The 22,069-nt window shown below is 40.2% G+C and overlaps 1 protein-coding gene and 1 long non-coding RNA gene across 3 annotated transcripts in view; one reads left to right on the plus strand and one right to left on the minus strand.

The window, feature by feature from the left end:
* Nucleotides 1-5,617: 5,617 nt before the first annotated feature.
* YIPF5 (Yip1 domain family member 5) lies at nt 5,618-18,800 on the minus strand. The gene is made up of 6 exons (XM_088443978.1): nt 18,695-18,800; nt 17,848-17,958; nt 14,607-14,776; nt 11,297-11,442; nt 9,131-9,312; nt 5,618-8,348 (listed from the first exon to the last, which is right to left on the minus strand). The coding sequence occupies exons 2-6, from the start codon at nt 17,946-17,948 to the stop codon at nt 8,186-8,188; spliced, it is 762 nt and encodes a 253-aa protein (XP_088300104.1). The 5' UTR covers nt 17,949-17,958; nt 18,695-18,800; the 3' UTR covers nt 5,618-8,185.
* A 25-nt stretch (nt 18,801-18,825) lies between these two features.
* LOC148508814 (uncharacterized) overlaps nt 18,826-22,069 on the plus strand; it is a 29,528-nt gene continuing 26,284 nt past the window's right edge. The window contains exons 1-3 of one of the 2 annotated variants that reach the window (XR_015869539.1): nt 18,848-18,890; nt 19,865-19,913; nt 21,486-21,626. This is a non-coding gene — a long non-coding RNA (uncharacterized LOC148508814). Of the gene's footprint in view, nt 18,891-19,864; nt 19,914-21,485; nt 21,627-22,069 lie in introns of both variants that reach the window. The other variant, XR_015869540.1, reaches the window with a different exon arrangement.

Genomic DNA, 22,069 nt, shown 5'->3' on the forward strand with positions numbered 1-22,069 from the left:
CAGCCCCCTTACGTAAGGGTCTTCCTTTCTCACAGCTCCTACGAGTCAGACGCATTACCTCTGATCCTTGTCAGGTTGAACCAGCTCTTGATGATATGGTCAACAAATTTGTGGCTCGGGGCTACAATAGATCTGAGCTGAACATGCTAAAACAGAAAGTAATGAACACCCCGCGAGCTAAGACTCTTGAGCCCAGTCACAAATCCAGAGCCACTTTACCTTTTAACCGTATTCCTTGGGTTAATAAGTTTAATACCAACAGCTTGTATACTAGTAAACTAGCGAAACAATGGTGGCCCATAGTAAACAGTGACCCTGATCTTCCCTCTTTACTCAATAAACGTCTCATGCCTAGCTATACTAGGGGGAGAAACATGTGGTAAAATTGGATGTTACAGGCATGGGGAGCTCTCAGCCTTCACATTTTCTTAGTCACCGACGAGGATGTCACCGCTGTCTGGGATGTGTCACCTGCCGTTCTTTATCAGTGGGGAAATATTTTTGTCATCCCCACACCGGGAAGAGATTTTTCATTCAACATGCAGTTACTTGCACTACCACATATGTAGTCTATATGTTAACTTGTCCATGCGGGTTGTCTTACATTGGGAAGACACAACGGCAATTCCGCGAACGCATGGCCCTACATCGTAGTGCCATTCGTAGCGCACTGACATCTGGCCACAGTGATCAGCCAGTGGCACGTCACTGCCTTACTGCTAAACACAGCATTGCTAGCATACGGTCTATTATTATAGACCATGTTCCTTCTTCTATGCGGGGTGGCAATCGTAATAAGACACTTTTACGTAAAGAATGTAAATGGATTCATCTATTGAATACACTGGCCCCTAAAGGGCTCAACGAATCGTTGGGATTGCAATGTTTTCTTTAATGTTTGTCCTGCCAGTTATGTATATCCAACTAGAATTATTCATTTTTTGTTATATAGATATAAGGTAAATTCTGCTATACTAGTTCATAGTGTTGTACCTCTATTTATGAACAGTCTAAGGCTTTTGGCCAGTCATGTTTAGGAAAAAGTTTTTTGAACTTACCTGACTAAGTATTATTCATTTGTGTGTACCATAGGTATTCCTTAATGTTTATTAGTTTTGCTCATGCCCGTTTGTTTGTTTATTTGTCTTTTCCAGCATTGGTGTTGCCATGACAATGCATCCACAGTTTTTACCTTACTTCCTGGGTTGGCGCCGCCCGGTGACGTCACCGCGACAGTACAGAGCTTGTTTGGCGTGTGCGGCGTTGGCGGGATCGGACGGTGCCTTCCAGGTGAGTACCATGATTGTTTATCATGGTTAAGTGTTTCATGGTATATATATGTTCTTGTCTGTGTATGTAGTTTATACTGTCTGTCCCTGAAGATGGGGGCATAGCCCCGTAACGCCGTAGGAATAAAGGACTTTTATTTCATCACATAACTTAGTCTGCTGAGTGCCGCTCATTCCTGTACTCTTTATATATATATATATATATATGACGATTTGGAATGGCACTCCAATACAGCGGGCAACAGCCGAGGTGCACTGCATAAAAGAGCATGTATCCAGAGAGAAGCGGCACTCAAACGGACTTTACATACAAAGATACCACAGGTAAACGCAATTCCTTCAACGTTTCGGATTTTAATCCGTCCTCAGGAAGAAGGCTGTTGTGATATTTTCTTCCTGAGGACGGAATAAAATCCGAAACGTTGAAGGAATTGCGTTTACCTTGGTATCTTTGTATGTAAAGTCCGTTTGAGTGCCGCTTCTCTCTGGATATATATATATATATCTGTATATATATTTATTTGGGTGAGCATTGCAAATACCTTCAGTAATGATCCATTAATTACTGAATGGAAAAACCAAGGCTTGAGACATGCATATATTTAAATACTTTACTTAAAAAGGCAATTTCCCTTATGTTTTATCAGAAACGCTATTTCAATATCAGTTTAATATTTAATTAATATCACTCAACAAAATAAGAATTCATTTGCCTGGAAATTTATATGTACAAGGTAAACATAATTTGTCTGTCTCTCAGAAAAGCCATATTCATTTTTGAGAACCAAATATGCAAAAGAAACAATCTGAGCTTTCAAATATATTAGGGGAACAATTCTGTATTTAATTAGTTCTCATTTGAGCAGGTAATCATTTTAATTTATTTGCATAAACACAGGACATTGTGCTCCATTAGCAGATAATGTTCCTCATTAAACTGTGGAAGAACTTGGTGCTCTAGGGCAGGCTTACACTTTATAGATTTGCAAAAGTTAGAACTGAGCAATATGTTATATTTGCAAGCAGAGTAGGAGGCACATACTGAAATTGCTGAATGAGAAAAAAAGATTTGGCATTGCCTAATCCGTGAACATAGATAGGACTTATTTCATAGTTACTCAAATTTTCCAAAGCATCCATCACAGCAGTCAAAGCAATGGTTAAAAAAGTTTTGACAAAGACGACCTAATTTTACTGTCAACTGTAAGGTTTGGTTAATGATTATTGGGCATGGTTATACAATTTCTGTGCATCCAGCAAGAAACCCAGGATTATTATTTTCTATAGTGTTTTATAGACAGACAAATTTATGGCAGTGGTAATATGGATAGTAGTATGGATATGTACATGACAAGTACGCCATTTTAGGTCAATATTTAGGGTGTGTTTACCTATGTATCAGTATTTTATTCAACAATAATCTCCTGTCAGTTATGTCTCTAGTTTTGAAGTGGACAGGAATAGAATAACATGCAGCCCAGGTCAATTTAACTGGTGGCCCGTGGGCCAGATGTGGTCTGCTGAGGTCTGGCGAGGATGCAGAATTTGATATTTTAACCTTTTTATTTTCTTCTGCAAATTCCCAATTTCTCCTTGTGCACCACAAACTGTTATCTTCCAACCCAATATGTCTTATTTCAGATGGCGCTCCCTCAATGACCGGTAGAGAATGGATTGGTCGCTGAACTGATGGCAGTTTCACCCAAAATGCAGCCATTGCATTGTCTTATTCATCAAAGTGTGCTTTGTGTTAGACTTTTAAGTGACTTCAAAAATGCTATGGATACTGATATGAAAATCGTGAACTGCATCCGAGCGACATTTAGTCTCCAACACAGACTTCTCAAACAGTTTCAGTGTTCTCCCCAAAAATTTTTTCCAGCCGGGTGGAATGAAGAAGTAGCCGGGTGGAGGGGTTCGCAGTAATAAAATGTTTTGAACCGTGACCTTATAATGATTTTAACTTGAAATAACATTTTATATATTAATTCTCCTTTTCTTATTAAAGGCCCAGTTGTTGGATTATGAAAAAGCCGCAAAGTCTGTACCATCTGGTCCTTTTTATATAGCTCCCAGATACTTGCAGGGTTCCAAAGTGCCGGGTGGTGCACCCGCAAAAAATAGTTTCTTGCTGACACATCTGCTGAACGTACCGATTTCTTGCTGCACTCGGAAGTCCATTGTCTGAGTAAGTGCAAAGTTTTTGGAGCAGTTGATTGATCTCAAAGATTAAATTATACAATTTCTTTGCACATTGGCTGTCAAGAACTCTAAGAAATACAAGTAGTTAATGAAGGACAATGAATTTATGGCCGTGTGTTTTATATGTGATGTATTTGTTCACCTTAACATGCTAATCCAACAGTTACAAGGAAAAGATAAACATATTGATCATCTTGTTAAAAGACTGAAAGCATTTAAGTTAAAGTTGGACTGTTGTCTGACATACTGTATGAGAAACATATCCATTTTCAAACATTGAGGGATTTTAACCAACTTTTCCTTCTGTTGGTTTAACAAGTTATGACAGATTTCTTAGTTAACCTTAATTATAACAACGAAGAACATTTTCAAGGCTTCAGTGCGGATAATCAATTGTCTTTTGTTTGCAACCCATTCTCCCTTTTATAGAGTGAGGACATTTCTAGCTTGCTACCTACAATTGAATAAGGTCATCTCCAGTTGGAGGCAATAGATGCGCAATCTTCATCTGCACTTGAAGACCAGCTCAGAAGCACAGAGTTTAGTGAAATTTTGGATTGATGTGGATTCAGATCAATTTCCAAAGTTTAAACAAATCGGCCTCTTGTTGTTTCGCTCTCCTTATGTTTGAGAATCAGCAATTTTCACACATGACCGAAATAAAGTGCAACATACAAAGCTCATTAAGCAAAAAATACTTCAAGACTGCCTTTAGATAGCTCTTATTACATACGAGCAAAACTTTCTTAAAACAGTAAATAAAAAATTAACTTTTTTCGCATTATGAGGGGATTGTGCTCCGATTCTTGTTCATGTAATATTCTACACTATTTATTGTACATTTCGTTCAGTTTAAACATTTAAAAAACAGACTTTGAGTTTAAAAAAAAAAAAAAAAAGAACAATGTCCAACTCCCTAAATCTCCCTAACTTTTCAGAGTGGCCCTTTCAAAATAATTAGTTGAATGCCCCTGCTGTAGCCAATAATATTTGTATGTTCACATCAGTGAAAAGGATTGAATTTGCCTCTATTCAAGTTTAGCAGAATTGGCTAACAGAAAAGCACAGGCTGAATATTAAGGGGCACATCCACTAGGCGATATGAATGAGCGATTGCACGATTACGACATCATAATCATGCATTCGTGTACTATGTCAGAAACGACCAGCAATGCGTGCTCCCGCTGGTCGTGTCAGACATCATTCATCGCCCGAATATGCCAGTCAATCTGCGGATAACGACAGATTGGCCATGTTCGGGGATGATGGAGGGTGTCTACACTGAATGACTAATCGTTCAGTGTAGGTACTGCAGGGGATGGGGAATGACGGTACAATTACGATGTCGTAATCGTACTGTCTTTCTCTAGTCGGCATGTGGATGTGCACCTTTAGTTCGTGCAAGGATCTGGATCCTCCAGCAACATTAACTACAGATATAAGGATCCTATAATACGAGAGCATGAAGATCAGGGTCAGGCACCTCTATATGAAAGAAAGTTCATACAGTGCATCCAACTTGTTTGCTTCTGTTTTTTTTTTTTAAACTGTATTTAATGTTTCGTATATTGATGCGTTTCTGCAATTTCTAAAAGTCTATTTAACCACTTTACAATTCTAAAAAAATAAGATCAATAAACCTAAAGGCTGTGAACATTTTTACAAAATCTCCAAGACGTCGGGGTGGGGTTATATTTCCTAAACAGCATGTTGTCAAAGCTGCCAATTATTGGTGGCTTTGACAACGCCCTGGTTAATAAATATACCCCCATGTCTTGGATAGAAACCTTTGTGGCTATATATATTTTCTGGATGAAGTTCTCATTATATTCGCAAACACAATTTTGAATGCTCTCTAAAGGTGCTATATATAACAATGTTTTTTATTTTCCTGCTGAAATACTTAATTTACATTTTTCACAAAATCTACTAAAAATTGTAAATATTTAATATGCCTTTAAAATCGAGACTCTGCAAAATAAATGTTGGTGTATATTTCATGGTATTAAATTAATCTACGTAGCTTTGTTATATTTTCATTTGATTTGTCTATATGTATAAAATTATAGGTAAAAAAAGAAAAAGAAAAAAAGGAAAGGATACAAGAAAAGCAAAGAAACTGTAAACATTTTACACCAGTGTATAATTTATTCCTGGGAACACCATAAAAATAATAATAAATATTTTTTGGGGGGGGGGACTCTTCTTAGATAAGAGTGTTAATATATAAGCAGTTGCCAGTTAAGATTAAATTGATGAAGTAAAATATGGTTATTATTTGATGGGATATTTACTATAACAAAATATTTTATAATCAAATTATTTTTTTGCAAACTTGATGTTCAGCATATTTTGTTGAAATAAATTACAAGCAGAATATATCTTGCAAATTGTCAGGATAAGTGGATAAATTAATAATATTGGCTATCACTGTATATTTATTAACACTCACATAACTAGTAAGACACTTAAAAGCATAGTTCTATACACTTTCATTGCCTTAATGGCCAGTCCAGTATTCAGTGTTTGTATTGGCTGGGATCCTTCTAAAAATAAAACGCAAATGATTTTTTAAGCTACTAATATTTTTCATTATTATTTGATAGCCACTACTAAGTTCTCCCAGGTTTAGAAAGTGGGCTTTACACATCTTGATAACATTACATGACCAGTAATAACAAAATGATTTTTTTCTATTTTTATTATGTCACCAATAGTATCTTTTCACATGGACTTATAACAACTCGCTGGCATTAAAGACTTAAGCTGCATACACACGGGACGATCTGTTCAGCGATCGATATCGAGCTCCCTTGAATTTCCTGGTGTGTTCATCCATACACAACAGATATCACCAACGTTCACAAACCACTATGGAAAATGAACAATATCGTCCACATGCTTGGCAGACCAACGATATAGTTATTGTCCATGCGGGAAGGCACATCGTTGGGCATTGGCTGCATAAAAATTAACAATATGAATGATTTAATGATGAACGATATCGTTACCGTTCATTGAAATTGTACCGTGTGTACGTAGCTTTAGGGCCTGATTCAGAGGTGTATGCCAACCCGATGGTTAGCATACAGCTCTGATGGCGGGGGGACTGCACATGCACATGATCCATTCTGCACATGTGCAGAACGGGTCCTGCGTCATCGCAAGCAGTATCGTCTAGCCTGATTGACAGGCTATGGCCATTTGGGGGCGGGAAGGGGATAACGCCATGCATTCCTGAAAATGGGGCGTGCCATCCCCGTTTTCTGGGAGTGGTGAGGCCAGGGTCTGCTTCACCGGGCGCAAATTCCTAGCCCCGGCAGCCACTCAGATGGCTGCCCGAAAGTGTTCCAATGTTGCGTCCTGAAACACAGCAGCAAATCACAGAAGGTGGCATGAGCCATCTATTTACACAAGACACCTCTTGAGACATAAGCATATGTGGGCATAGCTGCTGTGTCCAAAGACGCAGCAGCGATGCTAACAGCGCACAATCCGGGCCTCAGTTCAGTTCCAATCAACAACTTCATAACCTCACATCCACGTTTGAAAACTGCACCAACAATGGATGTTCATAAAACAATGAAACGCACCCTAGGAATAACGATAGCCCATACTTTCGAAAATACATTTCAAACAAGATAATCACATGAAATATAGGTTTCAGTTTCCATGTTAAAAACTTATTTTTGTTTGTTACTTTTTCAGCATGGTAACTCCATTTAAGCTGATGCCATCAATATTCTTTGAAGGTAGATTCAATTAGCTGTGGTAATTTACCGCGGTCTAATTGATCGCCGTGGGATATTCAATTAGCCCCACTTAACAGGGATTTCTTTTTAGGTCTCCCAAGACGAAGTCCCCAATAACTGTACTGTTATCGGGCGATAACAGCCAGTTAACGCGGTTTTCATAGATTCAGTGTATTAACGCCCGTTAACACGTTCATTTAACGGGGCGTTAACACAGCTATCGGGCGAATTCGGGAGTCCAAAAATGTTGCTGCAAAATGTAAAGACCTAGTTTAAATTAGAACAGACAAAACACACTGTAAATGCTACTATGCACATACAGCACTGTACACTTGTGGTGACCAAGGCCCAAAAAGCAGTTGAGGTAGAAAGAATTTTATTCTACAAGGGGGTGTCTCATTAAAATGGGAAAAATTGATGCCAAACACGCTAGGCTTTACAGGTTACATAGGACAGAAATAATTTCATAGCAACTTGCTAAATGAAAATGTGCAATATCTCACGGAAAGAGCAGCTGTTAAAATACAGCTTCTACTTAAAGTGTCTAAGTGTACACCCAGAAGTCAATTGACAGAATGTGAATATTCTCTAACACTGACAGTTTAAATAACTTTATTATAAAATGTACAACATGATCAACTCAGAATTGTCTTTATTACTATCATTCAGTTTCCATATGGTGTCTGTTTTATGAGACACCTCATCCCGGCATGCTAGTTACTTCATCCAGTAAACGCCAACAATTTAGCTGTTTAACTCTTAAATATGAGCTTTTAATAAAGCAAAGATATTCTGAGTTGCTTCAGTACTTAAAAGTTCTATATAAAACATGAACACAAGTTGTACGTCACTTGTTCCCTCCAAAATTTTCATCATAACGACAGATAAGATTGGTCTTGAAGGTGTGTTAGGCCCCATTGTAGTCCCACTGTAGTAGTCTGTTCAAAACACAGAAATCAGGGCAAATACACCATAAAGTAAAGCACAAGGATAGGCCACAAGGAGCTGCTGTCCATCCATGGCCAAAGCAGAAATGAAGATCTTTGAGGCAGAGAAGCTGCACCATCCAATTATTAATGCTGTAAGGAGAATACCCACAATACCTCTGAAAAAAAGAAAATAAACAAATGATGTTTAAACACCCAAAATATATTGAATGGATTAGATAGAAAGCACAATTATAAATAAATATTCAATAATTATGCATGTGTGCCCATCCCTCGCCTAGCTGGAAAAGGTAAACATGGGAGATAGTGGAACAGCGAGGGGTGGGCAAAGCTGGGACAGGTCAGAGCAATGGGCAGATTGAGGTGACCTGGGTCCCTTTACTAATGTATAATAATTTCCTATGGTCGGTCCTGTCTGCTCACAGTGGAGGACAGGGTGCATGCCACCCCTCCAATGGGAAAGACACTAGCCAGCTGATGCAGAGCTTACTCTTAATGGAGTAAGTATGGGGGCAGGGCTGGACAGAGCGGAGGGAGCACTTGGGGCAGAGCTGGATTGGGCAGAGACTGAGGGGACCAGGCATATGTCAGGTCCAATATACTAGTCATATATTATACATACATAATAAATATATATGCACACACATACACACACTATGATTATTTTAGGATATGCATGTCTATGTTATCAGTCTACAGGGCCCTGAGTGGATATGCTAGCTGTAGTTTTATCTTGAGGCACCTTACATAGACACATTGAGGCCAGCTTACAGCAGCAATGCGGAGATGATTTGCTGAACAATGCACAGTTGCAGCAGTGTAGTAAGTTGATGAGGGAAACCATCTGAGATGAAGACCGTTTTACTACTCTCCAATGCTTATTAATAGGCTAGTTATATTTACAACCATTTCAAAAGACAGAAGAAAATATGTTACTTACTGTAAAGAAAACACTACAGCAAAGCCAGACAAGATAATCATTGGTAGAAGACAATAACCCAAGACACTGGAAACGCAGCCAAATGAAACGCCAGTCATGCTCATCAGATTGAGAAGGCAAAACATCCCCAAGCAGCCAATTGCACTGATCCCGTAAACATAGCCAAACTGAATCTTACCAGCCTGTATAAAGGGGGGAGAAGAAATATATCACACAGAGATCTTAGGACAATCACCCCAAAAATAGGAACAGGTTTTCATTGTTTGTACCAAACACATGGCAATTTCTGGGTGAGGGTATACAAATCTTTATTTGGTCATGTATGAACCTTTTGAAATCTTCTTTACATCCTGCACTTTCTGGAATATATCCAGACCATGAAGAAATAGGATTCCTACTGGCAGGTTTGCCATAAGCTTTTGTGTCAGCCATAAACGGCTATGCCATCCTAAGCAATTGGAGATGCAACTCAGAGCTGCAAGTGTCAGAACTTAAAATAAGGCTTTAAAACCATGTAGCAAAGAGACGTTTTGTGAGTCTAAATATTTTCAAAATCATACTGATAGAGAGATATAGATATATATATAGAGATAGATATATATATAGATATATATATATATATATACACATATATATATATATACACACACACACAACTAAAATGTTATTGGTATTAATTAACATGATATCTGCTACCAAGAGCTACAAATATGATTTAACTTATTCCTTCAAAATATTAAGTTTTGCATTTCTCGAGTCACCATTATCTATAAACCAATAATAAAATGAAGTCATCAGCAATCATAAGCTAACATTTCATATTTAGACATCTTGTACAGTTAAGAGAATAGTCAAACAAGAAACTTGCCTGGAGAGATTTATACAGCTTTTATACCTAAATTCCGGGTCTAACACAGATGTTGGAACAGGGATCCAAACCGGATCAGACCCGGAATTTAGCCGGCGCCGACCCAGGATATTCCTGAGGTGGCGCTGTTCACACTGGAGCCGGGTCTGCAGTGACCCGGCTTTTCCAGCGTTGAAGTGGAAGCTTGGAGATGTCATCTCCAAGCGCCACTGAAGCCGGCCACCAAGCACAACTGAAGTCGGCCAATCGGCAGGCATGCGGCACGATTTAGGTCATCGTGACCCGGATCGTGCAGTTCACACTGCATTCCCGTGTAAAATCCTGCAAGTTACCTGGGTTGGATTGTTGGGTCACTCCACACGGGAACCCAACCAAGTCCCTTTTACACCAAAGAGCTACCCGGGTTAACCCTGGTGTAAAAGGGGTATTATTTTCCCTTCATATATAGTTGCTATTGGGCACTAAGGAGGATGATGCAAATAAAGAAATTGTGAACAGGGCAGTAAACTGCTGAAACCATTAATAGCCAAGTGCACATAAGAACGGTGCAAATCACTGCTCAATGGGCATTATTTTCCAAATAATAAAAAAGATCTACATTTAATAGTAATATTAAAATGTATTATTAAGCTACTGTATACTTTTACGCTAAAAATTCCAGTAAAGGCTGCTGTAGAAAGAGATTGCAAGATAGATTACTTGCAGAAAAAAAAAATTATCTAATGTTAGGGGCCACTGTACACAACTTCATCAATGTTATGACTCTTACTAATAATGATACACTCAAATGTAAAACAATTTACCAGTAGTAGTGTAGCTCCAAAAGCGAGACAAAAAAATCATTGGTCTGCCAAATTAGTTTCATTCATGATGCTGCAAGTTTTATTCACTTCTAATAATATGATATATTTGCCTTTGATATTATATAGAAATGTTTGACTCCTTGTTTACACTATAACTAGTTAGTATAATTTGTTGAGGTATCAAAAAAAAAAAAAAAAATGAGCACAATACAATTAAGTACAAAATATGTTGCGTGACTTTATACTAGAGACGAGCAGTTTCTATTTGAAAACGAGGCACGTCGTCATATTTCCGCCACAGGAGATCCAAGAGGTCCATGAAAGATAACGTTTTGCCTCGTTTTCAGATCTGAACTTGCGTAAAGTTGGCGAAAAGAAAAAGAGTCAAATCCAAACCGCTCATCTCTACTTTGTACCACTGCCGTTACGTTTTGGTATTTAATTATCAATGTTATGACTCTTACAAATAATGATACTCAAATGTAAAAACATTACCAGTAGTAGTGTGGCACCAAAAGCGAGACAGAAAACCATTGGTCCGGCCAAATCTGTTTCATTCATGATGCTGCCATCTGCTACCTTTAGTGGATGCAGTACCGTTAAGGTCTTCTGCCAAATGTGGTCGAAATTGATTCCAAGTTCTGCACAGATCAAATACATACACACGATTAATGGGAGAATGCGGTTTGATATCTATATACAAACACACAAATTTAAAAAGAGCCAGATAGCCACAGTGAATGTTCGATGCGCCCTTAGTGTTTATCTTCGTCATCTTCCCTGCAGGGTCATTCCATGGTAGCTCACGTTACAACGTGACATAGCAAACAATTAGCAATTCCTGTATACAGCTTTTTAACTGCATGACCGGTCTTATTATTTTCTCAGTAAATAAATTAATTTCACAAAAATTCCTTTTGCTGTTGATAGTCATGCATATATTTGCTATGTCACTTTGTAACGGGAGTTACCATGGAATGACGCTGCAGAACTTCAGAGCGGCACATAACGATCGGTCATAGAAGCAGTATTTTAAGCAGTTGTTGTACTACATTTAATCAACCCCTTTGCTACTGGAAATTAAGATAAATTGGGGCCAAAGGCCTCAATGGAATTTCTTCTAGATCAGCGGTGGGCCAACCCGCGGATCTCGAGCTGCATGTGGCTCTTTTGTTGTTGTGATCCGGCTCGGCAGTACAAAGGCCCCCCCAGACCCCCACTGCAACTGTGAATGCTGGCCAGCGTTCCCAGTAATGTAGCGTTCCCAGTAATGTAGTGCACCCGTGATGTGATGAGCCTGCAAGCCTACTGTCCAGTCAGTGACAGCGCAAGCCCTGACAGTATGGAGCCGGCGATGCGTTGAAGTACTGGGGGCACTTCATAATTTACACTACTACAGGAAGCACTGCATAATGGGCACTAATACAGGGGGCATAGAATTAGAGCCATTCAAAAATGATTGAAAACAAGGATTGCAATAAGTCCCACTAACAAAAAATTACAGCAAAGTAAAATGGTAAAAAAAATTATATTGGAAAGATTTTGTAAATTGTGCATTTTCAATGTGCTGGGCTCGCCCCCAGCGTGACTAAAAATGGGGGTGCGACACACGGTCATGCTCCTGCAAATGTCATACAAAAGGCGTGCGCACAAAAATGGGGCGTGGCCTTGTGACAGCTATCGGCTCTTTAACTTGACTACAGATATTTTTTGGCTCTTTGCCTGACTGGTTGGCCACCCTGTTCTAGATCAACCTCTGGAAAGATTTCGAAGTAGGCAGGTATGTGTATGCTCATCACTCAAGATCTCTTGGTTCACAAAATCATCTACAGAGGGAAAAAAAAAAAAATCACAAATTTCACTAAGCACCTATAGGGAAACTCCAGAGTCCCACTCTCTCCAGTTGAACTGGAGGCATGATGACATTTTGCTCCAGGACGAAGTGATTTCTCCTGTTCTGCAGGCAGATATATATCGGCACATCGTGCTGTGTGTATGGACGGTCAGCAGACCGCCTGTACACTTGCTGCAAAGGCCGCTGGTGACTGACATCACAACTGGCTGGGCACATGTAAATGCCTGCCTAGTTGTGACGTCAGGCACGACACATCAGGCCGACAATTGATAAGTATGCACTTACCAATTGTCAGATAGAACGGCGGATCAGCCGAATGGCCGATCCATTGTCTTAGCGTGTACTCACCTTAAAAGATAAAGTTAACCAAAACACAATCAAAATAAGTAAAAACATTTCTAGAGCAAGGCATTACTAAATCAATAACTAAAGACATGCATCCATGCTATTTAGTCAAACACAAGCTTCTTGAGCAGTGTAAGCATTATTAAACAAAGAACAATGGTGTTGCAAAGATATGGACTTCCAGCTCATAAAACAAACAGATCACCTTTATTCTCAACTGTTCATGGGTAAAAGTAATCAATTGTCTATTACCACTGTTTCAGTGAACTTTGAATCAGCACATGAACTTTGAATACGCAGTAACTGTGTAAACTTATAACAGTGTAAAAATATATTAGCATCACAGTGAAAAGGGTGGGCTTTATGGTGAGCAGCAACACTAATCAGTTTTTCACACATCAATTCCAGACTCGATAATTGTGGTACTAAAACCACCAAGGTGGGAACAAGGTAATTTTTTAAAGAGGGATTGGGGTGGTCTCTATCTATAACTTAAGCATAGAGTTGACATTGGAATTCTGCAAAGTGTTTGCACAAATTAATTAATAATCATACAGGTAGTTTGTCAAAAACAAAAAATTCCCCCAACGAGCCCAGTCCCATATACTGTATATCATTGCAGTCAAGAAAAAAAGGATGCTATCTGGTTCTTTAGCCCTTCGAAGCCAACTGAATTCGGCCCAATACATCTATGCTCCTCCACTTTCGTTATCCTGGAAGTACTCTATGCTCTTAAATTACACAACCACATCAAATCTTTATTTTGCTAACAATACAAATGAATCCAATTAACATCACTTTCCCATTTTCTGGTCAGAGACTAGTGTCTTTTATGGTGCATACACACGGTCAGATAAAAAGGATGAGACAAACGATAATGTTTGATCGTTTCTATCGTTCTTTTTTTTAGCCCCCTCCAACGACCATCAATGCGCGGGCACGGATGGTCGATATCGACCATCGCCCGTGCATGCAGGCTAACCTGGTCGATGTCAACCAGGTTAGCCTATTTCCTATAGGGACCCGCGATCGTTGATAGTGGGTCGTTATAGTAGTTTGGTGGTTGGTGCATGTGCTGGATGTTAGATATCGAACATCCAGCACATTTAGGATGATCAGACAACGATATCTGATCGTTGTCTGTTCATCCCATGTGTACATGCCATTAGACAAAAAGAAACAGTTCTTACTATTGGCAGCACAGACGGTGTAATGGTTAGCATTACTGCCTCACAGCACTGAGGTCGTGGGTTTGATTTCCACTACGGCCCTACCTGTGTGGAGTTTGTATATTCTCCCTGTGCTTGCGTGGGTTTCTTCCCACACTCCAAAAAATATACTGGTAGATTACTTGGCTCCCAACAAAAAATAACCCTAGTGTGTACCTGTGTGCATGTGGTAGGGAATATAGATTGTTAGCTCCACTGGGGCAGGGACTGATGTGAATGGACAAATACTCTCTGTAATGCTCTGCGGAATATGAGTGCGCTATATAAATAACTGGTAACAAATAATAATAATTGGTATTAGGCTCATCATTTTATGTATGCAAACGTGTTTGCTATACAGTTTTTTTAAGAAGTGTTACCCAAAGTGGAATTTTACCTTCTAATAAAGGTGGCTCGTCATCAAAACTGCTTCCATAAACAGATTCTGTTGAAGTAGGAGTGTAAGTTTGTGTGGGCTGATATATCTGTCCTGTGTAAGGCTGTTGTTGATTCATCATGTCTGGTTGCATGAAACCGCCTTGCTGGCCATAATCATAATGGTACTGTCTGTATAAGAAACATTAATGAAGTTTTATATTCAAATTATAGTAAATATATACACAATATAGGGCATAGAAGTTAATTATTATTAAATGGTCAAAACATTAGCCCCAAATACCAAGACTTAAAACGAGATATTTATCAGTTATTCTTCTGTTATCAGTCAGCATAGCTTTACAAAGTCCAAGGGGTAAATTTACTAAAGTGAGAGTTTTTAGAAGTGAGTTTTAAAAGTGATGTTGCCCATAGCAACCAATCAGATTCTAGCTATTATCGTCTAGAAGGTGCTAGTTAAATGTTAAGTAGAATCTGATTGGTTGCTATGGGCAACATCACTTTTAAAACTCACTTCTAAAAACTCTCACTTTAGTAAATGTAACCACAAGTGTTGGTGCTTTTCAACATGTTCTGCATAGGAAATATGCTTCTCAATAATATAGATTGCATAGATCCCTATAGATTGCAAGCTTGCGAGCAGGGCCTTCCTACCTATATATTTGTCTGTTATTACCCAGTTTTGTTCTATTAATGTTTACAATTGTAAATCACAATGGAATATGCTGTGCTATATAAGAAACTGTTAATAAATAAATAAATAAATAATAAGATCTTATAATTTGTTAGATTTAGCAGCCCTTTAACTCTCTTGCATCTACAGCTTGAAATTTCTTGGTCAATGATACGGCATAAAAAGCTTGTTTCTCAAATGCATTCACACGGATTCCAAAGGCTTTCCGCTATACAGTATAATGTTAATAATCACAGAAATATTTCTACTAAGTTTTCATGCACTTATTACACATTTAGAGATCATAGAAACAAGTATTGATTTGTTGTCTTTTATAAGTGGCATTCAAACCATTGTAATCATTAATGCCCATGCAAAATGGATGCTCAGCGCTGTGGAAGAATTACAGGAAGCAGAATAGCTATACTGTAAAAATATATATTTGCTGTAAAGACATAACACTAAGTTTTTTTAATTTAACAAGAAAAGAACTGCATCAATATTTTGAAATAAAGCACTGCCTATATATTCTAAAAAAAACAAAACAAAAAAAAAAAAACACCCAATCTGTCAATGTCTATCTGAAGAGTGATTTTAATGATGCCATCACGCTGGCATGTAACAACAGCTTATATGACCTCTGACTTTTTTCTCCAGTGTCAGAGATGCAAAGGAGGGAATCGGTATGAAGTACCGCTGGCTGCATGGGTGGTGGTTCGATTCCTGGGAGCGCCTGGCCGACAACAGCAGAGTTCCCGGCAGCGGAAGCCCGACAGTGCTGGAAATCCCGATCGTGGATAGGTAAGTACTAACTAACCTAACCCTCCTTAGGGGTGCCTAACCATAACATCCCCCCAAGTGCCTAACCCTAATCCCCCCTCTAAGTGCCTAATCCTAAATCCGCCCCAGGGGTGCCTAACCCTAACCCCCTCTTCCCCTAGCCTAACCTCCCCCCCCCCCCCCCCGCAGAGAGAGAGAGAGGGGAGGAGAGAGAGAGGGGAGGAGAGAGAGAGGGGAGGAGAGAGAGAGGGGAGGAGAGAGAGAGGGGAGGAGAGAGAGAGGGGAGGAGAGAGAGAGAGGGGAGAGAGAGAGAGAGGAGAGAGGAGAGAGGAGGGGAGAGAGGAGAGAGGAGAGAGGAGGGGAGAGAGGAGAGGGGAGAGGGGGGAGAGAGAGAGAGGAGAGGGGGGAGAGAGAGAGAGGAGAGGGGGGAGAGAGAGAGAGGAGAGGGGGGAGAGAGAGAGAGGAGAGGGGGGAGAGAGAGAGAGGAGAGGGGGGAGAGAGAGAGAGGAGAGGGGGGAGAGAGAGAGAGGAGAGGGGGGAGAGAGAGAGAGAGAGGAGAGGGGGGAGAGAGAGAGAGGAGAGGGGGGGAGAGGGGGGGAGAGGGGGGAGAGAGATAGAGGGAGGGAGATAGAGGGAGGGAGATAGAGGGAGGGAGATAGAGGGAGGGAGATAGAGGGAGGGAGATAGAGGGAGGGAGATAGAGGGAGGGAGATAGAGGGAGGGAGGGGGAGGGAGGGGGAGGGAGGGGGAGGGAGGGGGAGAGGGGGGAGGGAGAGAGAGGGGAGAGGGAGAGAGGAGGGGAGAGGGAGAGAGGAGGGGAGAGGGAGAGAGGGAGGGAGAGGGAGAGAGAAACTGGGGTGAGGAAGAGAGATAGAAAAGGGGGAGATGCAGAGAGAGGTGAAAAGAAAGTATTAGTTGAAGAGAGAAAAATAAATAAAACAAGTCAAGCAATGACGGGCATTACAGCTAGTATTTTTAAACACAGAGGCCCTGATTCAGAGCCGGTCGCTCTGACAGAGCGACCGCTCTGAATCAGGGCCTCCTACAGCTATAGCGAGCGGCCAGGAAGATGGTCAAGACCATCGCGACCATCGGGCTTGTGACGAGACCCTTGTGGTATGGTCTCGTTGCCGCAAGCCCCAGAGAGCTTTCGGCTCAAACAGAGCCGAAGGCTCTCCCACTGACATCACTTGTGATGTCAGTGGGGCCGCCCCCAGACGGTAGGCGTTCTCATGGGAATGCCTCCGTCTGGGCAGCTACCCCCCAGGCCCGCCCACCAAAGGGGGCGTGCTGTCACTCAACATCGACAGCATGCCAGTCGCTATCCGGGTCCCGCGCATGCGCACAACGGAGCCGGCTCCATTGTGCGCATGCGCTCTGGGCCACCATCGACCCGGTTGCGAGCGCTCAGCGCTTGCGACTGGGTCTGAATCAGGCCCAGAATGAGTACAGAACGGTAAGCAATAATGCTATCTGGGGCTGAGTGGCTCCGCCATGCACCATTTTTTGTCAGTCTCTGCTTATTAATTTTGCAAACCAATGTAAAATGGAGATGAAGGGGAGGAGGGGGACATAAGGAGCAATCACAAATCACAATCCTCCCAGCAGAAAAGCAGTGGGTAAATAGCTGCACAGAGCATCCCCAGCACCTGTTACATTAAATATTTATACTCACCCACTTTTTAGTATAACAAAAAAAAATTAAAACAAAGACAATATGAAAATTATGTATTACTGTAAGGTTATCAAAACATGTTACAAATATAACATATAATAAAGATGAAATTACTTGTTATATTGTCCTCCACCTGCATTGTAACCCTGAGACTGATCATCAATACTGTAGCTGGTCTGGTAGAAGTCTTGATTGAACTTATCAAAGTTTGACATGGCAGCAGCTCTGAACACCAAAGAAAATATTCGTTAATGAGACATGACAAGCAGCCCAGCACTGCACATCTGTATATCATCAGTGCACTCTCACTGTCAGCTGATGTTATACCCTATGTATTACTGTTCTGTCCTGCAGAGTACTGGGAGGAGAGATGGGTGTATCAGTGTGATGATGTATACGCTGGAGGGAAGGAGAAGGACTGGACAGTGTTGGCTCACTGGACACCAGTGTAGGGAAAACTTCCTCTTACGGACACTGCAGGGTGTGCATAGGTGATGATGCAGACAGTGTATAGGTGATTGTGATGTTGCAGGCAGTGTGTAACAGTATGTATATAGGTGATGTTGCCGGCAGTAACAGTATGTATATAGGTGATGTTGCCGGCAGTAACAGTACGCATATAGGTGATGTTGGAGGCAGTGTGTAACAGTATGTATATAGGTGATGTTGGAGGCAGTGTGTAACAGTACGTATATAGGTGATGTTGCCGGCAGTGTGTAACAGTACGTATATAGGTGATGTTGGAGGCAGTGTGTAACAGTATGTATAGGTGACACTACAGGGTCTGCATAAGAGGTGATAGACAGTCTGTATAGGTGCACGGGTGCCCTGCAGGGTATGCATGGGTGATACAGTAAGTATAGATGACACTACAGTGTGGCTATAGGTGATAGACAGTGCTTTGGGGACGGTTATAGTGGGACTGTGGTGACGGATACAGACACTGAGAGCCGCCGCTTACCTCCCGGACCGCTGTCTTCTCAGCTGCCTCCGGTGCTACGTGTCAGACTAAAAAATCGAGAGAGTTACTTCCGGATCACGGGCTACGGTGCATGCGCAAAACCACAGGACTAGCTAGCCAATCACTGCCCAGAGCGCAATCTCCCCGCATCCGGTCCCGCCCTTCCGCCTGGGGCGCCAGAGAGTGACTCACTCGAGTAAGAGAGAGCGCTCAGGCAGCATGGCGCTGTGTGTGTGCTTTGTGTAGCCATCACTGGTGTAGCGTGGCATCATGTATCAGTGATAGTAAATATTTAGCTATGAACACGGTTTATGGAAGCACAAGTATACAGCAGGCAGATATATGGGGTATGAAGTGGTGCAGCGTGCTGCTCATGCCTAGAGTAGCGGATCTCCCATACGTACACTAGTGGGGGCTTAGGCCCAGTCAGCTGTGCTTGGAGGAATCCTGTAATAGTCTAGCTGTATATCTGCATGTTAAACTGGCCGCTGTAATATGTGGTTATTTATGATCTGTGACAAGCTGTGTGTAGGGGTTTTGTCATGTAGGCCCAACAAAATGATATTTCTTTTTTGATATTCAGGCCACGCTCAGCGACAGGCCCATGATCATCTACCACTACCAGATACTGTATTTTCCTAAATAGGTGTGTGCAGTCAGAAGTCCCTTAAATAGTGATGGGAAATGACGCATTATACAGACCTACATATGTATGCTTTCATGTAATTGCTAGAACGTAAATGCATAATAACACATGAATAATAGTTTATCACTTTGTGCATGTCCACCTGAACAGTTTTGTTCTTTTTACATTTGAACCTCAGTATCTTGCAATGGTATAATCAGTTACACTAATAAAAAAATCTAATTATAAATTGTAATTATATGTGGTGAAAGAAGAGTTGACCTATGAAAATATAATGAAATAGTGTACACAAATTCTGCTCAACTAGCACTGAAGATAAATAATGAAACACAATTTTCACATTAACTTGTAAGACTCGACAAAATGTTTATTTACCAAACCCATCATAACCACTAATGTAAAATTCTGCAATATTTAGACAATGGTTTAAGTGGAACTGATGCAGTATAAAATCTGAAATCTCAAAGCATATGTCAGTTCTGCTGGCTGTAATACATTCATACGAAAGTTCCATTCTTATACAGATTGATAACAGGAACAGACAAGCATTTACCAAGTGTTCAGGTTAAACATGTAAGTGTGAGAGAACTATTTATAATCAGCACTGAGAAAAACAATGCTTTCAATATGTCATTTAATATGATTACACTAGTGGGGCTTTGTAACATATAATTCATTGAAAAGAACACATTCTCTTCTACATAAGGGTGTTATGTTATTTTTATAAACTGTTAGGTGGTATTGTAGCATAAGTATTTTCATTTTGTTTGAAAAGACGTAAATTAAATATTTACACAGCACTGAAGGACTAAATATATACAGAATAAATCAGGTGCAACCTTATTTACTCTTTACGGCAGCAGCAGTGTTATAAGTTTGATGTTTATTATTTTTGTAACAATTTTTTAACACCATTAGTTTAATACCTTATGTAGGTTCTGTTAAATTCAGATGGTTTCTTGATAATGTACATACATGTATTTATTACTCTGCATAAATGCCTGAAGAGACATGCTCTGCAACAGTGTGATACTTTTGAGTTAAAAGGTGAATTAGATAAACTATTTAAATAGACACCTACTTTATGGGGTAGAAGCCACAAACGTGGCATATAGGGCCTGATTCTGAGTCTCAAGCAATCTCAATATTTTCGGAAATAGTCAATGATTTTCAACTTATTTGTTTTTGTACTTTGTAAGGCGCTGCGGAACACTTGTGCCGCCATATAATTAAATGATAATAATAATAATTGTGCATGTTTCTAATTAGCTAAAAAGTCGCATGGTGCAATAGCATTTGAGATGCATGGTCTCAGAAATGTATTGGAAATGTATAGGCCGTTCCTGGGAGGTGGATATTCAGATACAGAGATGCACTGTGTTATAAAAATGTTGCTGGCGTATTACCGGGTATAAACATCTGGTAATCTGAGTAATTTTGTATAAGAGTTAGTGTTCACTAAGATTTTTTTGGGCAGGGTGCTGACCCCCGAGAGGGCACATTTTAATATAGAAGGACCATATTTATTTAATAGCCTGCATTGCTAAAGCTAAAACATGCGGTTATCGAAACACGTTTAAATATGAACATATGTAATAACCCAACTGGTAAAGATAATATAATAAAGTGCAGTTGCTGGTTATAGTATAGTTATCTCAATTGAGAAGTGATTATCTGGCTCCTCTTCTCTCCACACCTGGGCAGAGAGGCAATGGTTCCCACTCCCTAGAACACAGTAAATAGACACTTTTAAAACATATTATTTTAATAACTCATTGACCCATGTAAAATTTTATCAATCAGTGAATTTCTTTACCATTAGAAATCAGCACAAAATTAATGTGAACCAGAGCACAATAATATTTAATAATACTAAATGAGTTCAATATTGCATATGTAGTGTAATTATTTTAGAATAAAAGCTTTCTTTACACATGGGAGCGATGGCATTTATTAACTACTGTTCAACCTCTGACCTAAACCAGCCCCTTTTATAAAGAAACTTATTAATAGACCTTTTATACTTATACTATACATTTTCTATCCCATATAAAGGTTAAAAGAAATGATATATACTATCAACTATACTCAATGGTGCACATAAGTGGAACTGATTTTTATTGACCCGGGTTTTCTTTGTTACAGCATTCTGGCTGCAGGGTGCCATTCTAGGCACCTTGTTAGCCAGATGAGGCTAGCAGAAAAAAGCTTTGAGGGCCAGACCAAATGATTCCGGTGGGCCCTATATGGCCCCGGGGCCTGAGGTTCCCCATCCTTGGTTTATAGGTAAGTCAGGCCATGCATTGACTACTAAACTGCTGAATAACAGTACCATAGGCTCAACACTCACAATGTCCTGAAATGTCACTTGGAAAAGTCTGGCTATTGGTTGATTACGGCATAATTTGACTAGTTATGAGGGTTCAAGATTCTTATTGTTACTCTTCCCTTTTCGACTTTCACCAATGTTCGAGCTACTGTAATGTTGCCCTGCCCTTCTCCACAGGTTTAAAAGATGGCCTCGTATTCCCTGCCAATGGTTCCAATTCTAGTTTTGCACCAGATTATATTTTCAGAATGTGGCTTTAGAATATAGGCATTTCATCAGTGATCTTGGCTTGTCTTACCTCCCCGTTAGAGTTGTCAAATTTTAATTTCCCCAGAAGAAGTAATTTAGCTTGTTGCCATGCTTGTTTGTCCACTGAAGGGACTGTCTGTAATGCATTTTT

Source organism: Taudactylus pleione, unplaced genomic scaffold (genome assembly GCF_031769625.1).
Source record: "Taudactylus pleione unplaced genomic scaffold, aTauple2 ptg000342l, whole genome shotgun sequence".
Taxonomy (NCBI): Eukaryota; Metazoa; Chordata; class Amphibia; order Anura; family Myobatrachidae; genus Taudactylus; species Taudactylus pleione.

What these genes read in the sequence shown, in the direction of transcription:
- YIPF5 (XM_088443978.1), bottom strand. Translation starts at nt 17,948, where the DNA reads ATGTCAAACTTTGATAAGTTCAATCAAGACTTCTACCAGACCAGCTAC. An exon ending in TTGGTGCCACACTACTACTG is followed by an intron (nt 9,313 to 11,296) that starts GTAATGTTTTTA and finishes CCCTTTATACAG; the next exon opens with GCTGGTAAGATTCAGTTTGG. An exon ending in GCTGTAGTGTTTTCTTTACA is followed by an intron (nt 8,349 to 9,130) that starts GTAAGTAACATA and finishes TCTTTTTTTCAG; the next exon opens with AGGTATTGTGGGTATTCTCC.